Raw genomic sequence first — 21,363 nt, forward strand, 5'->3', positions numbered from 1 at the left:
CTTGAATGTGGGGAAGGGGAAGATGTGGGCAGACATGAAGAGTATTCAGAAAGGGATAAATCTTTTCATCACATCCTGGCTTTAGCCCAGTGGGACTTATTTGATACTTATGACCCACAGAACTGTAAGCTAATAAATGTGTGTTTCAAACTACAAAGTTCAAAATGCTTTATTCCTAAACAATATGGGTATAAACTAGTATCAGTGCATAACATATTTATCATGGGCTACACTTCCATGACTGAGAACATTAAATTATCATGTGTTAATAGTACTTTTTTATTTGTAAAACATATTTTTGCTTATTTTAAGTTTTATAACTGAGTTCTAAAATTTTAATGCAGGTAATTGATCTTATCTATTTATGAAAAATCCTTTCTGTCATACTCTTACCTTTTCATTTTTAATGTATTTTTCAAAAAAAGAGTCAAATTTATATTTTTCTTTTGCAGTTAGTTCATTCGGTAGTAATAAGACCTTTCGAAATGTTATACTGGAGACTATTTAGGGAGCAATAATGGGGCACACTGCCCTCAAGGGTATCAAAGGAAAAGAATCTGGAATGTTATCCACACCCCAAAATAGACCCAGAACACATTTGGTTAGATGACACTTTGGAAATGATAAAATTCTGAGAACAGAACACAGATCCATATTTCCCTGAACTGTTAATATAGGATGCCACCAAAAGGAATGCATGGAATTCTAGAAGAATGATAGTACTCTATTTTTATAACTCTGAAAATTATATAACTTAAGAACTTTAAAAATCTCACAGAACCATACACCAAGAAGAATTTATATTATTGCAAGTAAATTATCTGAATTAAAAAGTCTTGTATGTAATTTTCAGTAGTCTTTTTGTCTTCACATCTTTCTTATGTAGACACTCTGGCTAATTGTTTGCATTGTCTAAAGTACTTCAGATCCAGTTTTTAAGTTGCTTTTTCACAGTTCTCAATACACCTGATCATTCTTGAATAGTCTTCATTGTACAAAGATACTAGGATTTTCTCTGAGACACAAAACTAAGAGCATGATGGTTGATATTTAAAGTATCCAGCCTTACAAATAATCAGACATGTTAGTCTCACATAATTTTTCGACTGTACAATCCGCTACAAATGTGGACCAAAAAAATCTCTAGGGCTTCTCATCCTCACCAGATACAGTTCGTTTTGCTCCTTGGCTACTGGTAAAGTGGAACACCTTTACCTCATCCTTTTTCCTTCCTTCCCTCCTTCCTTCCCTCCTTCCCTCCCTCCCTCCTCCTCCTTTCCTTCCTTTCTTCTTTGTTTACTTTGTATTCCTATTTCCTCCTTTGCCCCTTTTCCAAGTAGGTTATATTTTCTGCAATTTATAGCAGAGGATCATAACAGAGCCCAAATAGTAACCCAGTCTTCGTTTGTATTTGCTGCAAATGGCTTATGGCATTTTTGACTCATCCTTTTGCTTTCTTTGGTGTCTTTGTTGCTAAGCAGAAATTAATTTTTTTAATGTTCATGGCAATTAATGTTTATTTTTAGCTGAATCGCCACTCTATATTTAGTTTCCTGCACTGAATTTGCACTGAAAATTTCTTTAAGGTAAAGCCTACAGCACTGCCTGCCATCAGTTAATGAAAAGAACAACAAAAATGAAGAGACAGGCTTCATAAGAAAGCCACATACTTACATATTCAATCTGACAGCAGTGCTTTGTGGCTGTGATGAAACACTAACCAAAGCAACCTGGGAGAAGAGAAAGAGGTTTATTTGACTTAACAGTCAACTCAAGGCAGGAACGTGGAACTAGAACTGAAAAGACTATGAAGGAATACGGCTTATTGGCTTGCTTCAAAGCACACATTCAGCTACCTAACTCTCTCTCTCTCTCCCCACCCCCCACCCCCCCACACACACACACGCACACACGCACTGCTGTCAGATTGAATATGTAAGCATGTGGCTTTATTATGAAGCCTGTCTCTGCATTTTGATCTTTTAATTTTAGGTATATAAAGGCTTTACATTAAAAGATATTTTTAATTAGCGTGTGTGTGTGTGTGTGTGTGTGTGTGTGTGTGTGTGTGTGTGTGTTCTGGACACATGTATAAGTCAAAGGACAACTTGCAGATGTAGGCTCCTCTCCTCCCATGATGTGGGTCCCTGAGATAGAACTCACATTATCAGACTCGGAGGCAGGCTTTGTTACCCAATGAGCCATCCTGTCATCCTTTACAAAGGTTTTGAAGCAGTGCTTATCAACCTTCCTAACACTCTGTGTGACTCTTTAATATGTTCCTGATGGTATGGTGACCCCCAACCATAAAATTATTTCCATTGCTACTTCATAACTGCTGTAATTTTGTTACTGTTGTGAATCTTGATGTAAATATCTGTGTTTTCTGACGGTTTTAGGAGATCCCTGTGAAAGGGTCCTTCGAACCACAGAGAGGTCAGGACCCACAGTTAAGAACCACTGCTTTAAAGTAGTCTGCCCTGCTTTTATAATTGTTAAAGATGTTGTGACCGATAGTTTGTACATTTTTGCCTTGGTTTGAAGAATCTATATTTGAAATAGAAGTCAAGTTGGGAAGAACTCCATATGTGACCTGCTTAGACTAATCATCAGAGTGTGAACGGAGAAGAAAGGCTGAATATCATGACTACCTTAAAGACAGAATTTTGTGACAGTTCATTAAGAAGACTTGTATAAACAAAGAGAACTGAAAGTTTGCTCCGAATTCCATTCTTGATAGATTGAAAGAATAGTTACAACTTTAACCGAAATAAATTTAATCGGCGTGAATGGGGAGGGGCATAGAACATCTTTTTAATGTCTCTCTGTGTGACATTTTACACATAAAGATCAATCACTATTAACTCATTTAAAGGAGTGGCTAACAATGTACTAGAAGACAGTGAAGGACAGGTTAAAGGATTCCCCATCTCGAAGCAGAGCAGACAGCTTGCCACTGCTAAAAAGCAGCTCTTTTTTCTCTATACATTGTCGACAATTGCTTGCCTTGGAAGAACGATTGCTCAGGAATCAATGAACCATTTGGAAGTTCAGACATTGGCTTGTTGTAATAGAAGGGAGTGTTTTCTACTTTATGATTTTAATTGCCATTTTCAAAGTTGACTCTAGTCCTATACACTCCATATCACCAACTATTTCCACCAGCTAGAATTCAGTGCAATCAGTGCAGAACCTCATATGTTCCAGAATAGAAGCTCCACCGTAGAGGTTGTTGTCAAAGGCTACCCTGATGACCGTCATTAGCTAAAAGGTTTACTGGTTACACTGTCTTATTTCACGCTAAGGACTTTAAACTCCAGTTTTGCAGATTGCAATGCTTTTTCCTTTCCTATCCTCCAGGGGGCAGTGACCGGGAATACGCCTCCTAACCACACGCTCCCAGATCAGCACCAAACCCTTCCCCGCAGTTCCTGGGAACGTCAGATTTGTCGCAGGAGCCAGGGCCTCAAACTGGGCCTGCGCAGATTGTAGCTGTCGCGTGAGCGCATGCGCTTTGCGGAGAGTCGTGCCCTGACGGCTCTGGGCGGGTCTGGGCTGCTCCAGTGTTTTGGGGCCCAGGAGCTGTGGGAGGGGCCGGCGGCCTCACCGTGGTAACCGCTGCGCCGCCGCTGCCCCGCCTTGCAGGCCTCGGGACTGTCACCGCCTCTGCTTTGAGGGTACCTTGGCCGGGTCCCCGGAAGTAGCCCTCCCAGATCCTCAGACCCTCCCATTCTCCCCACGCCGCTGCTGCCGCCGCCATGCAAAGCGAGGACGCCAGATACCTCAAAAGGTGACGACCGGGGCTCCGCCCTGAGCAGATCCTTAGGTGTTAACCCTCTGACCATGGGATGTCCAGGGGCAAAGCTAGATATGTGAAGGGGTGGAAAGCAGGGAAGAAAAGAGAAAATGATGGGATGGAATAAAGGATGGACCCTGCGGCGGGGCGCGAGGTCCTTAATTCACTTTGGCTTGGAGGCATCCTGACAGCATCTATGATGGTGTCCTTGGTATATTAATCTATAACCGCAGTGAGAGGCAGGTTGGGCGAGGTAAACCCCATATTTCGTGTTTTTTGTTTTTGTTTTTTCCTATCCCACTCTCCTGGATTTCTCAATAGATGAATCCCATGGGAACTTGGAAATGAATTGTGTCACATCACCGATTTGTGTTCAGTTTGAGATTCGTAAATCATGGCGGGGGGTGTGGAATAAAGGCAGAGGTGGTGGTTTTTGCTTTATGCAAGACTGGATTGAGATGTTGAGTCTTCTGGTCTTGGTCCATTTCACCCACTTGACGGTGACATTCACTGTATAATTTCTGTAGGAAGTTCATTATTATTATTAAGACCTTGGCATGAAAAAGCCTACTTTTTAAAAAAAATATGTATGATATCAGCCACACCAAAGAAAAAGGAAATTAAGGAAATTTTGTGAGATTCCTTAACTTCTGTCCAAAATAAGACCACCCATGGTTAAAAAAAAAAATATACCTCCCACTGGATCAAGTGTGAGCAAGCAGTGAATAAATTAAAGAAAATGCTAATTTGGAGTCTCTATTTTTAGTTAAAGCTCTGTTGCTAATCCACTGCAAAAAGCACACAGATTTTTTTTTTTTTTGGACATAATTACTTCATTTGAGAATGAGAGACATTAAAACATGCCTGTTAGGTGGTTAAGTCCTAATAAAATTTGTTGAGTATATTTTCCCTTACTGATAGGGTTCTAGCCATCACAGAAATATCTTACAAGTGTTAGTGGACTCTTAACATAGTCAAGCAATTGTAAGATAAATCAACTGTACTGCTTTTATAAGACAAAGGGAACATAGTGCTTTGTCTTTTTCATTTTATATCTTTAATGGAAAAGGCAAATGAGAAGACTTTCAACAGAGATTTGTAAAAGGAATCAAAACAAATATATTTGTAAAAGGAATCACAACAAATATATAGTCAGTCCTCATTCCCAGCATCATTTTGTTAACAACATATACACACACGTGCATTTCCCCACACATTTGTTAACAACATGTACACACGTACAATTTCCCATACACTTTTTTTTGTCAACAACGAATTTTCTAATTTCAACTTTAAACCTAAGGTTATTTTAAAGAAAGTGCTGCTGTGATAGCGTTTGATGGTTTCCATATAATATGGCTGTGTCCAACGTGGTTTTCCTTAGGATCATTGTACTAGTGTGCACCCTCTTTGAAAACCACACCATCTAGAAAACAGTGCAACTGATCTAGTCACTGTGATGCTTTAGTCAGAACGATGGAAAAACATCGTTCAATTTTGCCTAATTGTGACAAAAGTTTGCCTTGCCCTCACATTATGTATATACATACACACTTAGATGGATATATATATGACACACGGGATCTTGATGGATATGGTATGTATGCTGCTTTGTTCAGTTTTTTCACAGTGAATACTTATGTTCCATTTCTGTTAAACTATGCTGTGCTGTACTATGTTGACGCTTTATGCCTTTTTGTGTAACTGTATAATATATATTCATTGCATGGATATATATTATAGCCTCATGACCAAGTGTTGATAGATATTTAGGGGGTTTGTGCCTGTCACCTATTAGGAATAACGTTACTGTCATCATGACGCTTCTCTTCAGTCATTTAGTGTACACATAAGCTGGGGCCTACAGGAACATGGAGTAATCTCATGTTGGACTCATTGAAGAGCCAGCCAGGAGCTTGCTTTCCTCAGCGCCTGTACCTCAGTGCCTGTACCTCATGTGTACCCTTAAGTGTGAGGACTCCATTTTTTTCCACACTTTGCCCATGCCTGTTATTTTCTCCCTGTGTTTCCCATGTTTGCTCTGTAATTGTAGCAGTTCTAGGGGCTGTAAAGAGGTGCCTTATTCTGCCTTAATTTGCATCTCCTAACAACCAAGAAAACTGAGCTTCTCTCATCCTCCTTGGTCATTTGTCTTTCCTTTTTAGGAGAACGTTGTTATTGAAATAGAATACAGCATATAAATATATATGGCATTATTAAATATGCAGTTTACAAACATTGGCCCCAGCCTTCGGTCGTCTTTTTACTGTGTTGAATATGTCAGTACTGTCAACCATTTTGATTAGTTGAAGTCTAATTTGTTAGTAATCACTATGACTTTTGGAAACATATTTAAGAAACCACTACTAAATTCAAAGTCATGAAGCTTCCCCTTATGTTTTATGGCTTCAGCTCTTAAACGCTGGTCTTTTCTCCACTGGAGTTAATTATTGTATCTGGTGGCTAAGAACATCTAATTTTCTTAGCATCGTCTGTCAGAGATTGTTCTGTCTCCCCATGGATACCTAGAGCATCCTTGTTGAAAATTAACTGACGGTAAACATAGGTCTTTTCCTGCACTGAGTCCTAACCAAGTGATCTATCAATGTGTGTATCTCCTTGAGCTAGTAACTTACTGCTCACATCGAGAGGTGTGAGTCCTACAACATTCCTGATATTTATCAACATTGTTATTTGGGGTCTTTGTTTCCCTGTAAAATTTCATGTTTTTTTCTCCTCCAGGCTGTCAAGGCTTTGATGGGGTTTGCTGAGACATACTGCTCTCTGAATAATAGGTTATTTAGTCCTTGAACATAGGATGACTTTCTCTTTTTTTAGTTTAGATGTAGAAACCTGGTGAAAGTTATGGATGTCCTGTGAGATTTAATCTTTTTTAATTTTTGTAGGAAAGTTAAAGGGGGGAATATTGATGTACATCCATCAGAAAAAGCTCTTATCGTTCAGTATGAAGTGGAGGCTACCATTCTTGGAGAAATGGGGGATCCCATGTTGGGAGAACGAAAGGAATGCCAAAAAATGTAAGTTTCCTTCATTTTGTATACATTATGGAAATAGGAGATTTTATATAACCTTTATAGAAATGGTATTATTTTAATCTTCATAGACAATAAATGGTAATAACATCCTTCTGGATTACTTCATCTTAGTTAAGGAAAGATTGCATTCAACTATATAAATATGGAATATATTCTAGAGAAAGTAAAACTTTTATAATGTTAAGTCAAATTAATCACAAAAGATATGTTTATATGGGATTTTTGCTTAGTTTAGAAATTTGGAGTCTTAGAAGATCCTGTGTTCTTTCTCCCATAGAATTGCTGGGAGTGGTATGATGTGCAGATGTTCCCAAATGGGGCACAGATCTTGATGAAAGGCACCTAGCCCTCAGAATAATGCTAGTATATGACAGGCTCTTTTTAAGACTGCTCTTAGATCCAGAGTCCCACTCACTTTCCTTTATGGTTTAAAGTACTTCAAGGGAGTGCCTTGGGAACTATTCTTTTTTCATTATTTTGAAGTTTTGCTGGTAATTATCCTACTTTCCTTCTAAAGCCCTATGCTAGTAGAGAAAATTTGATATCACTTGGTGTTCTCTCTCAACCCATTTCCAGCTATACAACACTGCCTTGGTAACTACTTAGAAAGAATTTCTACTTACGCCGTGTTGTGTTGGATCAAGGGTGCTTGGGCTGCTAGGAGAACATGTGAAAGTGCTGCTTTAAATATAGAGCATTGACTCTGGCAATTAAACAGTCTGGAGATAGTTTTTCCCCACAAGCCACGTTGTTTCCCCTAGAGATATGGTAGGTTGTCATTATAAGATGGTCACGTTGGCATCTAAGGTGGGATACTAAGCCTAAATTCCAGTGATGCTGTAGTTGAGAAGCTCTGGCTGGCTGCACTCTGTGAAGAGAAGCCGTTTGGTGTCTCAGTTCATTGTCCTCACTGGTGTTCTGTTGGCATCAGAAGGAGACTTACATTAATGACTTGTATTAAAAATAAATGAGTTCTCCAGACTATTCAAGTCTAGAAAAATAGGTACATGCTCACACTGTGGTCCAGCTAGCTCACACTTTTTTCTTTTCTATGTTTTTTCTTGTTTGTCATTGATTACCTGAAATTATATGACCTGAGTGTTAATGAACACCTCTGGAGATTTTATTTTAGATTTTCTAGAGAAAATCTGTCTTTAACTGTAGAGTCTCATGACCTACATTTGAGAGGAATTTAATTTTTTAGTCCTGAGGGATATACTCCCTAGCCAAAGGTGTGTCACACTTACTAACAAAAGCTGTTTCACACTCAAAAAGTATCTCGCACTCATTTGAAAAAAGTGTCATATTCACTAGCAAAATGTGTCACACTCAGTAGCAAAAGGTATGTACCAAAAGACACTACTGAAAGGAAAATGTGTTTTATTAGCTCAAGAGGTTTTGTTACTAGTGAAGAAGCGGAAATCTATATAAATTGAGATAGGTGTAGCATAAACTGTCATTACATTGGAGAAGTCAGTAATGTCCTAGAACCACAAATGTGGCATTTCAGCCTATAGCATTGCTCAGAGGAATGGTATAAACTATTCTCAGAGAGTTCATCTTTCTGAAGATTTCATTTCGAGAAGCTGATTGTTATGGTATGGAAATCATACAGGTGATATTTTGTTAGATTTAATGGATGCCTAATGAAAAGTATACATGCCGACCAAAAGCAGTTGAGTAGCTAAGTGTCATTTCAAAATAAAACTTGTTTTTCTCCAGTTTCCTTTCAATAGATGCAAGACTGAGGAGACTATACACACAAACCAAAATTGTTTGAGTTTATAGAGACTAAACTGGGTTGCTAATATATAGGGTGATAGAAAGTAGACCTAGAAGAGATTGAAAATCATATATAATCATATATAGATATAGATATAGATGTAGATATAGATAAAGAGAGGGGGGAATCACCGCATCCATTATAATGGCTAAGGCCCATAACACTGGCAACAGCAGATACTGGCAAGAATGTATTGATAGAAATTCTCAGTCCTGGCTTGTAATAGTATGAAGTGTGTGTCACACCATAAGATGGTGTACATTTATATTATCTAAACATAGGCTCACATAATATCCAGTAATTGTGCTTTTACTTACTTGAATGTATTAAAAACTTATGTGTACATAAACGACTACACACATATATTTATAGAAACTTTATCCAAACAGCCAACAACTGAAAGCAGCCAAGCTATTATTTCATAGTGAGTGGATCAGCTGTGATACCTCCCTATCATAAAGCATTATTCAAAAATAAAAAAATGAGTTATCAAGTACAAAAAAAGAATTGAAGGACCCTCCATCCATATTGGTAACCAAAAGAAGTCAATCTGGGAAATCTACATTCTCTACATTCCGAATGTCTGACCTTGTAGAGGAGGCGAGACTCTAAGTATAATGGAGGAGTTAGAGATTGCCGTGGTCAGGGAGAGGACATTTTATGTATAAAACTGTAAGACATTTATAAACACTCACAGAACACAGAGTGAACACAGAATATCTACGGCCCTCAGGTAATAATTAGATGCATCAGCATTAGTTCCAAGCTTAATCAGGACTCACTTTCTGTTCTGTGAGTTTTGATAAAGGTAATAGCCATGCCACACAGATACAAGATGGCAATCATAAGAGTACACAGTGGAAACTGGGAAAAGGGTGAGCGTGGAATCCGTACTCTGTGAAGACCTTTTCTAGGAAATGAATCTATCCCAAAAACCTAACAGAAGTGTAAAGCTCTGTTCAGTGAGTTTCATTTTTGCCGTGTTTGGAATGGTCTCATCGTATAGCCTATGCTGACCTTGGGCTCGTGGTTCTGCTTCAGTGTCCTTCCAGGTTCTAGAGTCAAGTTTTCTTCTCACGCCGAGCTACCGATGTAGTTCTCCTGTGCCTCTTCTCAATCAGTTACTGAGATGCATGCGTTTCTGGGTTCCTTCTTAAAATTAACTTTAGAGCTGTCCCTCTGGGCCATCCTTGCTATATTTGCCTTAACAATGTTCACCTAGAAGTGCCCAAACTAAAGTCAGTTATTTTAAACACTTCAAAGTTATCAACGGCAAAAACAAGTAGACTTAAGTCAGAAAAGGAGTGTCATTCGAGCTAGTCTAAACTGGGAAGAATATGTAAGTCACGCAACTAGAGTGGAAGTCATCTGTGTCTAATGCTGGCTTCCAGATGCCAAGTTCAGAGTGTTTGAGTAGATTCTCATCCTGTAGTAGCTTACTGTCTTCCTACAAAATAACAAAAATACTATCTTCACAAAAAGTAATGCTATACAGTGGGGTTTTGGTTGTTTTCTCCTTCTGAATGTAAGTCTGACATAGGAGAATTTACTAGACAATCCTGACTATATTTTCATAGTTCTCTCTCAGGCCATGAATCCCATTAAACAGGCCATTGTGTTCCTCAGCACCATTTTTTTTTCTTAGACTCATAGTAACTATCCTGGGCTCAATTTAAGAGGAAGCAAGTCCAGAGTACCTCGGGGTATGTATAGCACTTACCTCACAGGTGCCAAGTCCTGGGTTCCAGTCCCAGCACTGCAAGTAAAGAAAAACTTGGAAATGTCGTTATATTTAAGCATAAATTAATTACATCATTTGTGGCAGTATGAATTTCATACTTGGTAATAAAAACTGTTTTATATCAGAAGCACTGTCTCAAGCAGGACTTCTGAATAATGTATCCAGAAAGTCTCAAAGAATGTATGTTGCTAAATTACTTGGGGTGTTCGTTTGGATGATAATTACAGATTTGGGGGCAGGGGAACTGAGACAGGGTTTCTCTGTAGACCAGGCCATCCTCAAATTCAGAAATCTGCCTGCCTCTGCCTCCTGAGTCCTGGGATCAGAGGTACATGCTAATAACAGATTTTACACATTGCTGGAGTCCCGACTTCTTGATATTAAATTATTTCAAACTGTTATTATTACCATGATATTTTGTAAAGCTCTTGTACTTTGATTAAGCACACAATTCCTGTAAAAAAAAAAAAAAAAGAATGTATGTTGCTTTCAACTTATATACTCCTAACTATATCTAAATCTTTATTTTAATAAGATTCTCTGGCCAGGTAGGTATAGAGTCTATGTATAATAGAACAGTATTACTGTCTGTCATGGACTTGTACAATGTCTGAATTGGGAATTGGCATGTTTTTGCAGCATCCGCCTGAAGAGTCTCAATGCTAACACAGACATAACCTCTCTGGCCCGGAAAGTGGTTGAAGAATGTAAACTCATCCATCCCTCAAAGCTCAATGAGGTGGAACAGCTTTTGTACTATCTACAGAACCGCCGTGACTCATTGTCAGGAAAAGGTAAGCGGATGGAGTCTGGCATTTTAGATTTAATACCAAAGGCGAGTGTTAGTCATCTTCAAAATCGTATATGTACTTTGTAAGTATATGTGTAATATAGTATAGTACAGTACAGTATAGTATAAAAATACAGTTATGAAAGCTGTATTCATTTCGGTGCTGAGTTCTTACTGGTGTTAGGATAGACAGACAGATGTATTTCCTTCCCCACATTGGAGGTTTTATGCTTCTACACACAGTGGTCAGACTCTGCTTCACTGGATGAGGGTGTGTTCATGTACACTGGAATAGGGGTAAATCTGTCATAAAGACTGTAGAATAATAAAAGGCATATATAGGGCGGAAAGTATCCTCTCTGTTCCTATTAGCCTTATATTTTCTCTATCTGCTAAGTATGCATAACCTGTCATTTGAGTTGAGTTCTGTGTTTTAAGCATTACTGTGCACATGATAAATATCACAGCCTTCTAGGGTAGTGCTCTCACCTTGTCCTTAGGAAAGTGTGACATTCCACATCATTATCTTCATTCTTGTCATTTTCCTGTCCTCAGTTCCCACAAAAGAACTGGTACATTAATGTTTTATAACTCAGAAGATATAAAAGATGGTTTCAAATAAAAATGGAAACATGTACAAATGAATTATTGAATGTTTAGTGATTAGAATGTACTTTATGAAAAAGGAAATATAAAAATGTATCCATTATATATGGATAAAATAACAAGTCAGTATTATTCTCTTTCTGCACATTAATAGTTAGAGATACATGCTTTACTGTATAGTAAAACTATATCTAAATTATTTAGTTTTTTGTAACTTTTGTACTTTGATAATTTAGAGCCAGAAGCCTCACCCTAAAGACAAGGAAAGAGGACTGTAGTACATTTTAACAGCGTGGTTCATGAGCTTAAATGACCCCTTCCTTTGCTCATCAAAACCAGTCCTACAGTAAATTATCTGTCTGGGACAGAACTTAGTGTTGCTGACGCACCCGCCCTTATCTATCGTGGATTCCGCCTCTGAAAGCAGAAGGGCTAATCCTGTTTTAATTCATTGTTTGTATATGTCAAGAGCATGTTTCTCGTTTCCCATTGCTCATACTGCATTGCTCATTTCCTTTTATTAGCATGTATTAATTGTATGTATTAATTGTATAGAGCCATGGTTTTATTATGACAGTTTGACTGTAACACTCATTTATCTCAAACATCCTATCAGAATCCCTGGTCCATCCCCTTTTTCTTACCAAGCAGTCTCCAGTAAGGATCAAATCTCTTATATGTATGTTTATTTGTTAATTATACATCTTTTGATACTTTTCTGGTTTATTTTAGTATATGCATTTTTTGTTTAGAATATGAAAATATGCGTTTAGCTGAATAGTATAATAAATGTATATAGTACCTTTGAATGCCTCCTTGGGACTAAATAAGGATTAAGTTGGTATAAATATCAAATATTATCTTTTAATTTATATTCTTTATTTCACTTTTCAGACAAAAATCATTCACTTATTCATTTCACTCTCTGTTAACTTTAGTTTTTATATTATTTGTTTTTGTATTAGTCATACCAAATTCTTTATCTTGCTGATTGACTAGATTGCATCATTAGAACAAATAGCTGATTTTTATATGGAAATATTTTATTTTATGCATTGAGAGAAATTTTATCAAATATTTAGTTTTATACCCCAGCTTAGGCAGCATTAAACTCAACTACTTAAATAGTCACTTGAAACCCTTAAAACCTAATTCTCAGGGTTTTTAAAAATCTTTTTACAGAAAAGAAAGAAAAGTCTAGCAAGCCTAAAGACCCACCTCCTTTTGAAGGGATGGAGGTAAGACCTATGAACTCTGTTCTACTGAGTGAACAACCTTCAGCTTTTACTACCAGTAGTGCATATAACCATGTTGTTCAGTTTAGAGACACGTGGAAAAAATCAATGCTTGCTTGATGAAAAACAAAAATTGTTGGTTGTGCCTTATAACACATAATTTTAATTTTATTAAAATAAGTGGCAAAATATTCTAAACATTTTGAAATAAGTTTCAAAATATTTAATCTTTTATATTAGGTACAAATTGCATTAAAATACATAAATTGTAAAGTTTATATATGTTCCATTTTATTTTGCTTATAGTTTTATATCAGCATTCTAATACACCAAGGCATAAAATTTCTTTATTTTTATTTTTTAATTACTTTACATTTCCATCCCAGCCCCATCCCTTTTCTCTTCCCAGTCCCATCCTTACAAATTCTTTCCACCATTGCCCCCTACTCTTCTTCTCAGAGAAGGCAAGCCCCATATGGGTACCACCCAACCCTGGGGCATCTAGTCCCTGCAAGCCTAGGCACATCCTCTCCCTCTGAGGCCCAGGTAAGGAGAAGGGGATACTATGACGGGAAACAGAGACCGAGAGAGCATCCAGCCTCCTTTCTACTTGTGAGGGGACACACATAAAGCCCAAGCTGCATATTTGCTCCAGATGTGTAAGGCATGCAGGTCCAGCTCCTGCATGCTCCCTGGTAGGTGGCCCAGGATCTGTGAGTTGGGAGTCCCCATGGTCACAGGTTAGTTGACTCTGGGTCTTTTCATGCTGTCCCTGACCCCTCTGACTTGTTCCCTTCTGTCTCCCACTCTTCACAAGAGCTCCACCTGATGTTTGACTCTGGGTCTCTGTATCTGCCTCCGTCTGCTGGGCAGGAGACAGATATGCTAGGTTCCTGTCTGCAAGTGCAGCAGAGTGTCATTAATGATGTCAGGGTTGGCTGTCCCATGGGACGGCTCTCGAGTTGGAGCAGCCATTGGCTGGCTGTTCCCTCAGTCTGCCCCATCTTAACCCGCCCACATCTTGTAGGAAGACAAATTTGGGGTCGAAGATTTTATAGAGAGATTGATGTCTCCCTAAAATTTCTATCTATAAAAAAATGGCTATCATCTGTTCTTTGCTTGTTGCTATGATAAGTAATATATTGATCACAAAGTATCATCCATCTGACTGTCTGTGAGAGCTGCTGAGTGCTCGCCTGTGTTTCAGATTGACGAGGTGGCCAACATTAACGACATGGATGAGTACATTGAGCTCTTGTATGAAGACCTTCCAGACAAGGTCCGGGGCTCGGCCTTGATCCTACAGCTTGCTCGAAATCCTGATAACCTGGAAGAGCTATTATTAAATGGTGATTTCTCTTTCTAAATATTAAAAGTAGAAAAATCATGTAAAACAAACCTACTCTTGAAGTCTGAACTGAGATCTTAAATATTTTATGTTTGCAAATGCACATATGCATGTTTTTCATGTCTTATATATTTAATTTTGAATGTTAATTTTTTCTTCTCTGTAGTATGAATATTTTCAATCTATTATCTTCCTCTCCTTCTCTCTGTACATGGTAGGTCTATTTTCCATTCTTTTCTTTTGACGCTGCTTGTGTGTTTAAATCTCAAGAATTTCTGATAGAACCAGCTTATGAGCGGATCACCATAGGTTCTTTAATCCATTTCTGTTTATTGGTATGTTTAGTCTGTTTTACATTGGTGTAATGCTTATAAGGCAGTCTTTGTCATTTTATATTTGCTATGAATGACCAAACCTTTAACATGTCTATATATATTTTAAATAGAAAGTTTTATCATGATTCTTAACCTTTTTTACTCTATATTTTCTTCTATTATTTTTTCTATTCTCGGTTTCTCTTTTTCTTTTTTTTAAGATTTATTTATTTTATGTACGTGAGTACACTATAGCTGTCTTCACACACACTAGAAGAGGGTATCAGATCCCATTACAGATGTTGTGAGCCACCATGTGCTTGCTGGGAATTGAACTCAGGACCTCTGGAAGAGCAGTCAGTGCTCTTAACGATTGAGCCATCTCTCCTAGTTCACCAATTGAAGCTAATTTTCTATACTTATGGTTTCCTGAGTTATTATCTTAGTGATGCCTTGGCATTATCTTGACAGTTTCAAATAGTCATGTTCAAGTTACTACCAACCTAATTTTAACAGCATACAGAAATTTGTTCCTATACACCCTTTGACTCTTTTCCCTCCTCACTCCTTTGTACTATAATAATACCAATGACATTTCTTGCATATGTGTAAAGTATGTGCATATCCATATGCATGTTCACAAGTGCATGAGCACACATGTTCATAAAAGTATGCATTCTCATGTGTGTGTAGAGGCCAGGGCTGATATCAAAAGTCTTGCGTGGTCACTGTCTACCTTGTTTGTCTCTCAGTTGAACCCAGAGCTGAAGAGACTAGTGCAGCTCGTCCGCTTCTGAGCTCTGGAGTTACAGGCAGGTCACTGAGGGACACCTTGCAGGGGTGAAAGCTCAGTTCAGATTGGTTTCGTCGACCTGGGGAGCTGACACTAGGCAGCTCGTTGTCAGCATATTTAAAACACAACACAATAGGGGAAACGTTTCCAGGCAACACCCATTCCCATTCCAGGTCCACAGAAAAGCTTAGGTGTGACTTCATAGAAACTCCTTCACAAAGTCCATGTGAGCACAAGGGTCGGGGTCTATTGCTAAAAGACCTAGAATCTAGTGCGGTCTCTGGGTGAAATAGCAGAGAGGTCAGCTGTACTTACAACATCCCTCTCAGAAATGGGTTCCATTAGCTGGGAGCTAGAGAGAATGGTCTAGGAAGGGAAGAGTCTGGGGTAAGCATTCAGGGTGAGGTCTGTCACTGCAGAGAGGCAAAACATTACCAGGTCATTAACAATATCCACTCCCAGCTTTGGGGGTGGAAATTCCTTTGAGGAGAGAGCCCTGTGTTTAACATACTGGTTCCCTAGTGCTCTGGGGGCCCAAGGACTTTTGTGTCCCCAGCAGATGACAGGAATTCTCTGCAGTTTCCATGTGTCGTTCTTCCATCTTCCTTTCTACATGCTTTCTGAGGTGAATCTGCTTATCATCATGTATGGTGCTGTGCAGACACAAAGCTGCATTTCTCTTCAGGCTTTGCTTCTCTTGTCCTTTGTAGTCACAAATCTGACCACGACCACGGTGTGTCTCTGGGTTGATGTCATCAGTGTGTATACTTGGAGTGTGTATACCTTTTGGTCTGAAGCAGCCATGACAGCTTCAGCTGTTAATTCATTACATACTTGCCCCTTTCATGTTTCTGGGGCTTCATCACGAATATGCTGTGTGTTTGTCTCCTCTATAGATCTCTGAGGGTCTGCTCATTTGACTGCCTTCTCTTTTTCCTTCAGATTAATCTAGAATGTTTATATTACCTTTGTGTCTAAGATTCCCAGTGAATTTGTATTTCAGCTTTTGTACCCTTCATTACAGGTTTTCTGGTTGTGTCTTTTTTAGTAATTGCTGTCTCCTTGATAAACCGTCGTTCTCATTCCCTCACATACCCACCTTTACATCAGAAGAAGTGGTTCACTTTGATTTTTATATTCCTGCATCTGTGTATATGTGTATTTAAATGTTTGCACATTTGTGAGGTTGGAGACCATAAGAGGGCATCAGGTGTCTTACTTTTATCATTTTCTGCCTCTTCTTTGAGGCAAGGTCTCTGCCTGAGTCTAGGACAGGTTTTCCCAACCCAGCTGGATCCCTGCACATCTCAAGGACGTACCTGTTTCACCCCTTGGATCTGGATAATGAGGTGTGAGATGCCTGGTGGCGAGTTTGGGGGCTGGAACCTGAAGTGTGGCTGTCATGATTGCACAATAAGTGCTCCTCAGTGCCACCCACCTCACTGGCCCTTCCTTCAGTTTTCTCGTTATAATAATAACTGAGTCAAGTCCTGGTCTCATGAGCTCAGTGTCTGTGCATTTACATGGACAGTCTCTACTGATGACTGTATGACCTGAGCGTGGGTCATACAGTTGGGTTTCTTCCTATGATGAGTTGTGTTGTTGAAACTATATGTGGCAACTTGGGAAGTCAGATTCCTGCTACCCCAAGGCTTGTTATTGATGTGTTTGTTTGTTTGCTGAGTTTTGTAGATTGATTCTGCAAAGTTGGTATCCCTTGCCTTAGAGAGTCATGGACATCTGTGTTCTGTTAGCTTATTTTAGTCAGCAGTGACTGGGCAAAGATTTTATTAAATACCTGATGAAAATGTCTCCCTGCCCTTGCTGAAGACCTCTGTGTATGTTAGGTGTTGACAGATTTCACACTTCAGACTCTGCTTCCTCCCTGATACAGTGTTTCAAATTCAGCCAGAATCGATTGACTAATGGCTTTCTAGGTCTTTCTATAGTAGGCATACAACTGTGTACCTTTGTGTGGCTTTATAGACTTAAGAATATGTTTGACCCCCTTAAAGATCCTGAAAGTACCTGATTTTTAGTTTTGCTTTAAAAAATTGATAGCTTTTTTGTTAATCCTACTAACAAACTCATTATGACACTACCACAGTGCTTTTCTCCAAATACCCTGAGAAGAAGGCTGTTTGTACACAGCAAAGTCCAGGTCAAGTAATGATGACTGGCATTCTCTGCACCCCGTGCACCCAGCTTTTAATAAGCAACTTGTGGTGTGGAATCTAAGAGAAGCTTTAGACTCTGTCCTTCTTAGCTCCTACTCCTCCTGTGCCAGGCCTGCCTGCATGCTGCCATGCCCCTGCCTTGGTGATAATGGACTAAACCTCTTATCATGTAAGTCAGCCCCAATTAAATGTTGTCCTTATAAGAGTTGCTGTAGTCATGGTGCCTGTTCACAGCAGTAAAACCCTAAGACAGAAGTGAGTATAGAGATGTAAATTGAGGTTTCTCCATGTCGTTCAGTCCTTCCTTCCCTTTTAGTTAGTGATCAGAACCCAGGTATCCAATTAGTGATCAGAACATGACCTTACCCAGGTATCGAGTTAGTGATCAGAACATGACCTTACCTGGGTATCCAGATTCCTCTTGTTACTGTTCCCGTGGGCCTGCTGTTCCTTCATGGACGGATGCTGTTCTTTCTTCAGGAGACTGTCTCCTTTCCAGGTACACTTCTGCACAGTGTGGTGTGCTGTTCCCCTCTCTTTCATTACCCTACTGGATAATGCCTGTACCAGTGTAATGGTACAGGTTGGTGGTGGTTCTGTATAGAATTAAATCCAAGGCCAGCACCTACATGAATACCTGAGGGAGTGTGGTGTCCCACTTTTTTTTTTTTTTTATTAACTTGAGTATTTCTTATATACATTTCGAGTGTTATTCCCTTTCCTGGTTTCCGGGCAAACATCCCCCTCCCCCCTCCCCCCTCCCCTTCTTTATGTGTCCTACTTTTTATCCCAGTACAGACATGTAATTCTCACAGCAAGCTAGCTAGCTAGACGCGACATTTAGGGAGCTCTGGATTCAGTTGAGAGACCCTGTGGCAATGAATAAAGTGGCAAACAATTGAGAAAGACTCCTAGAATCAGCTTCTGGCCTCTGTGTATATGTGCAGACCCATGTGCAAACACACAGGAACCACAAACACATCATCGTGCAAAAAAATAAAAAATCTTACCACATCTCGTTAAAAACTAACCCCACATTTACTTAATATCTCTAAATATTACCTCCTTCAAACAAATATATACTTCCAAGAACTTATTTTCTGAAATTTCTAATTTTATGTCTTTTGGTATGTCATATGGAAATATTACTTTTCTTTACATAAATTTAATTGACTTATCTTTATGGAGCTAAGTTGACTAAACTGCTCATTTATATTCTGGACATATTCTAGTCTTTGTCCTAATAGAGTAACTCAGAGGTTAAAAAGAAGACAGCAAAGGAATACAGTAGTAAGATTCCAAGCAGAAACAAGTCAGGAAATGGACAGCCTTGGATGATCTCTCTGTCGCATTTGTCTGATTCACAGCTGACTTCTTACTGCATACACATGTATGTCAGGTGTTTTGAATTAAAGTTATTCTTCTAAATTAGCTTTCCGTATTGGAAAGAAACATCCTACTTTTTTGTTCCAGTTCCATCTTGGCTTTGTTACTTATTCATAAGTAGACATTTAAAACCAACCTCCGTTTATATCAAAGGAGAGGTAAATGATCATATCCGTATGTTTCCTTTTCCTTAGAAACTGCCCTGGGTGCGCTAGCAAGAGTCCTGAGAGAAGACTGGAAACAAAGCGTTGAGTTAGCTACAAATATCATTTATATCTTCTTTTGCTTCTCTAGGTAAGTATGGGTTCTAAGGGCTGATCGACCTCTGTTGCTGTCTGCCTGTGTCAGTGTGACTCTCTCGGTCTTTGTTTGTTTGTTCATGCTCTGCGTCCTATTACTGGCTTTTTACTTTGTTCTTTCCTTCAGTCTACACTTCCCTATGCCCCCGCATGCACACAGGCATACACACACACACACACACACACACACACACACACACACACACACACACACACATACACACACACACACACATTCATACACTCCTTTTGGCATAACGGTTGGCATATGGTTATGTCTCTGGTGGAAGAAGATCTCAGTTTGAGTGCAATGTCTGCTGTTTACACACTGTGTACTCTCGGTTGTTTTACTTAATCTCTCTGGGCCTCAGTTCCTTCCTATATAAAATATTCATTGTAATAGCCATGTTTTCTTCAGTAGACATACTTCTGAATTTTAGTTTTTAACAATTTAGTATATACTTTGTGGATACAGTGTAATAGTTTGAGTAAATATAATGATATATAAATGATTAAATCAGGGTGATTGGCATTTCCAACTCTGTGAACACTTGCTATTATCTCTTAGTATTAGGCACTGTAGTTACCAAACTGTGCTATAAAACAGAACTTATTCTCCTGTCTGCTGAGTGCTGATTTTGGTACTCACTCTCTTATTCTACTCTCTCTATATAAGCCAACTCTTTCCTTCCACACCTGAACAAGGACATACGACATTTGCTTTTCTTCATTTGAATTATTTCACTTAACATAATGCCCTCTAGTTCCACTCATGTTTCTAATAAATTAGGAAGTTTTATTCTCTTAGTGGTTAAATATACTTTATTTATATGTATATGTTCTTTAACAAGGATATTATTGAGATTTTATGAACATTTTCTTCCCAATTAGATTGCTAGACTAGTATTAGCAAAGAAATTTTATTAAATAAATGCTTGAATAAATTATCTAGCAAACATATATCCAATAAATAAAATGAGTACTTAGTAGTGTTATAGTATTAGTTTTGTTAGACAATATTCTAAAGTGTGTTATGAAACTATTTTAGTACTTAATGTGGTGATTAATCATAAGAACATGCTTATAATGTTATTTAAGGTAAGGGTAGCATGTTTACACATATTTAAGATAATTTTGTAATTTCATATTTTTATTTAATTTAATTTTTAATGTATTTAAATTTATTTTAAAATTATTGTACTGTGGTTTTATGTATCCATGGAAATGTATGCCAGACTTATGTTTTGTATGGTTTATGTCAGTTTAGGCCAAACCACGAGTTTTCTGATATGAACAAAATGTCCTCTTTTTAATGTATATTAAAATTTCTTCTTTGAAGCTTTTCTCATTTTCATGGACTCATCACTCACTATAAAATTGGAGCACTGTGTATGAATATCATTGATCATGAGTTAAAAAGACACGAGCTTTGGCAAGAAGAACTTTCTAAGAAGAAGAAAGCTGATATCCTTTAGGTGCCATTTGACCTGTACCTATGCCTCGCTGCTTTGGGTGGTAGGGTGGGCTTGTTCTTTGTTTTTTAATTTCTGTCATTTTATTTGGAAATCATGCAAGAGTGTGTCAGAGGTAAAGATGGAGGTAGGATTTTCAGAGTAAACGCAGTTCGACATAGACATTGTCTCTTCCTGGGTGACCGGTTAATGAGTGTGAACAATGAAGCTGCGGTGTGGGGGATTGAGTAAAGGAGGAGTCTCAGAAGCTCACGTGTCCACTCTACTGTGTTTGGTGACGCACGGCTCACCACTGCCTGTGGACTTCCAAGGAACTTTGATGGGAGTGGATTACATTTTCCATGAACCTAATTTTTCAGGGAAACTAACTTAGCGTCTTACTTTTCTATGAATTTCAGCTTTCCAAGTTAAGTCTTTCTAGTTGAGAGATATATAGAATGGTAGAACCCTCGAGATGAACATTAGAAATTCTCTATTTTATTGTATCTTATGGTCTAAGAATTGTTTTTGGGGTTCTTTAACAAATGCTTTCAAACACTGTGACAGCATTATTGCCCCTTGGCATGA

At 38.5% G+C, this 21,363-nt stretch overlaps 1 protein-coding gene across 4 annotated transcripts in view; it reads left to right on the forward strand.

Moving 5' to 3' along the window:
* Positions 1-21,363, forward strand: part of Kifap3 (kinesin-associated protein 3) — a 136,973-nt gene that overhangs the window by 6,890 nt on the left and 108,720 nt on the right. For 2 of the 4 annotated variants that reach the window (XM_039090489.2, XM_039090490.2), the window contains exons 2-7: positions 6,703-6,834; positions 11,016-11,170; positions 12,955-13,010; positions 14,215-14,356; positions 19,220-19,319; positions 20,664-20,788. In XM_039090489.2, coding sequence (XP_038946417.1) covers positions 6,703-6,834; positions 11,016-11,170; positions 12,955-13,010; positions 14,215-14,356; positions 19,220-19,319; positions 20,664-20,788 — 710 coding nt within the window. Of the gene's footprint in view, positions 1-3,420; positions 3,791-6,702; positions 6,835-11,015; positions 11,171-12,954; positions 13,011-14,214; positions 14,357-19,219; positions 19,320-20,663; positions 20,789-21,363 lie in introns of those variants that run through there. The other 2 variants (XM_063272116.1, NM_001401347.1) reach the window with 2 other exon arrangements.

The sequence above is a fragment of the Rattus norvegicus genome, chromosome 13, assembly GCF_036323735.1.
Source record: "Rattus norvegicus strain BN/NHsdMcwi chromosome 13, GRCr8, whole genome shotgun sequence".
Classification (NCBI taxonomy): domain Eukaryota; kingdom Metazoa; phylum Chordata; class Mammalia; order Rodentia; family Muridae; genus Rattus; species Rattus norvegicus.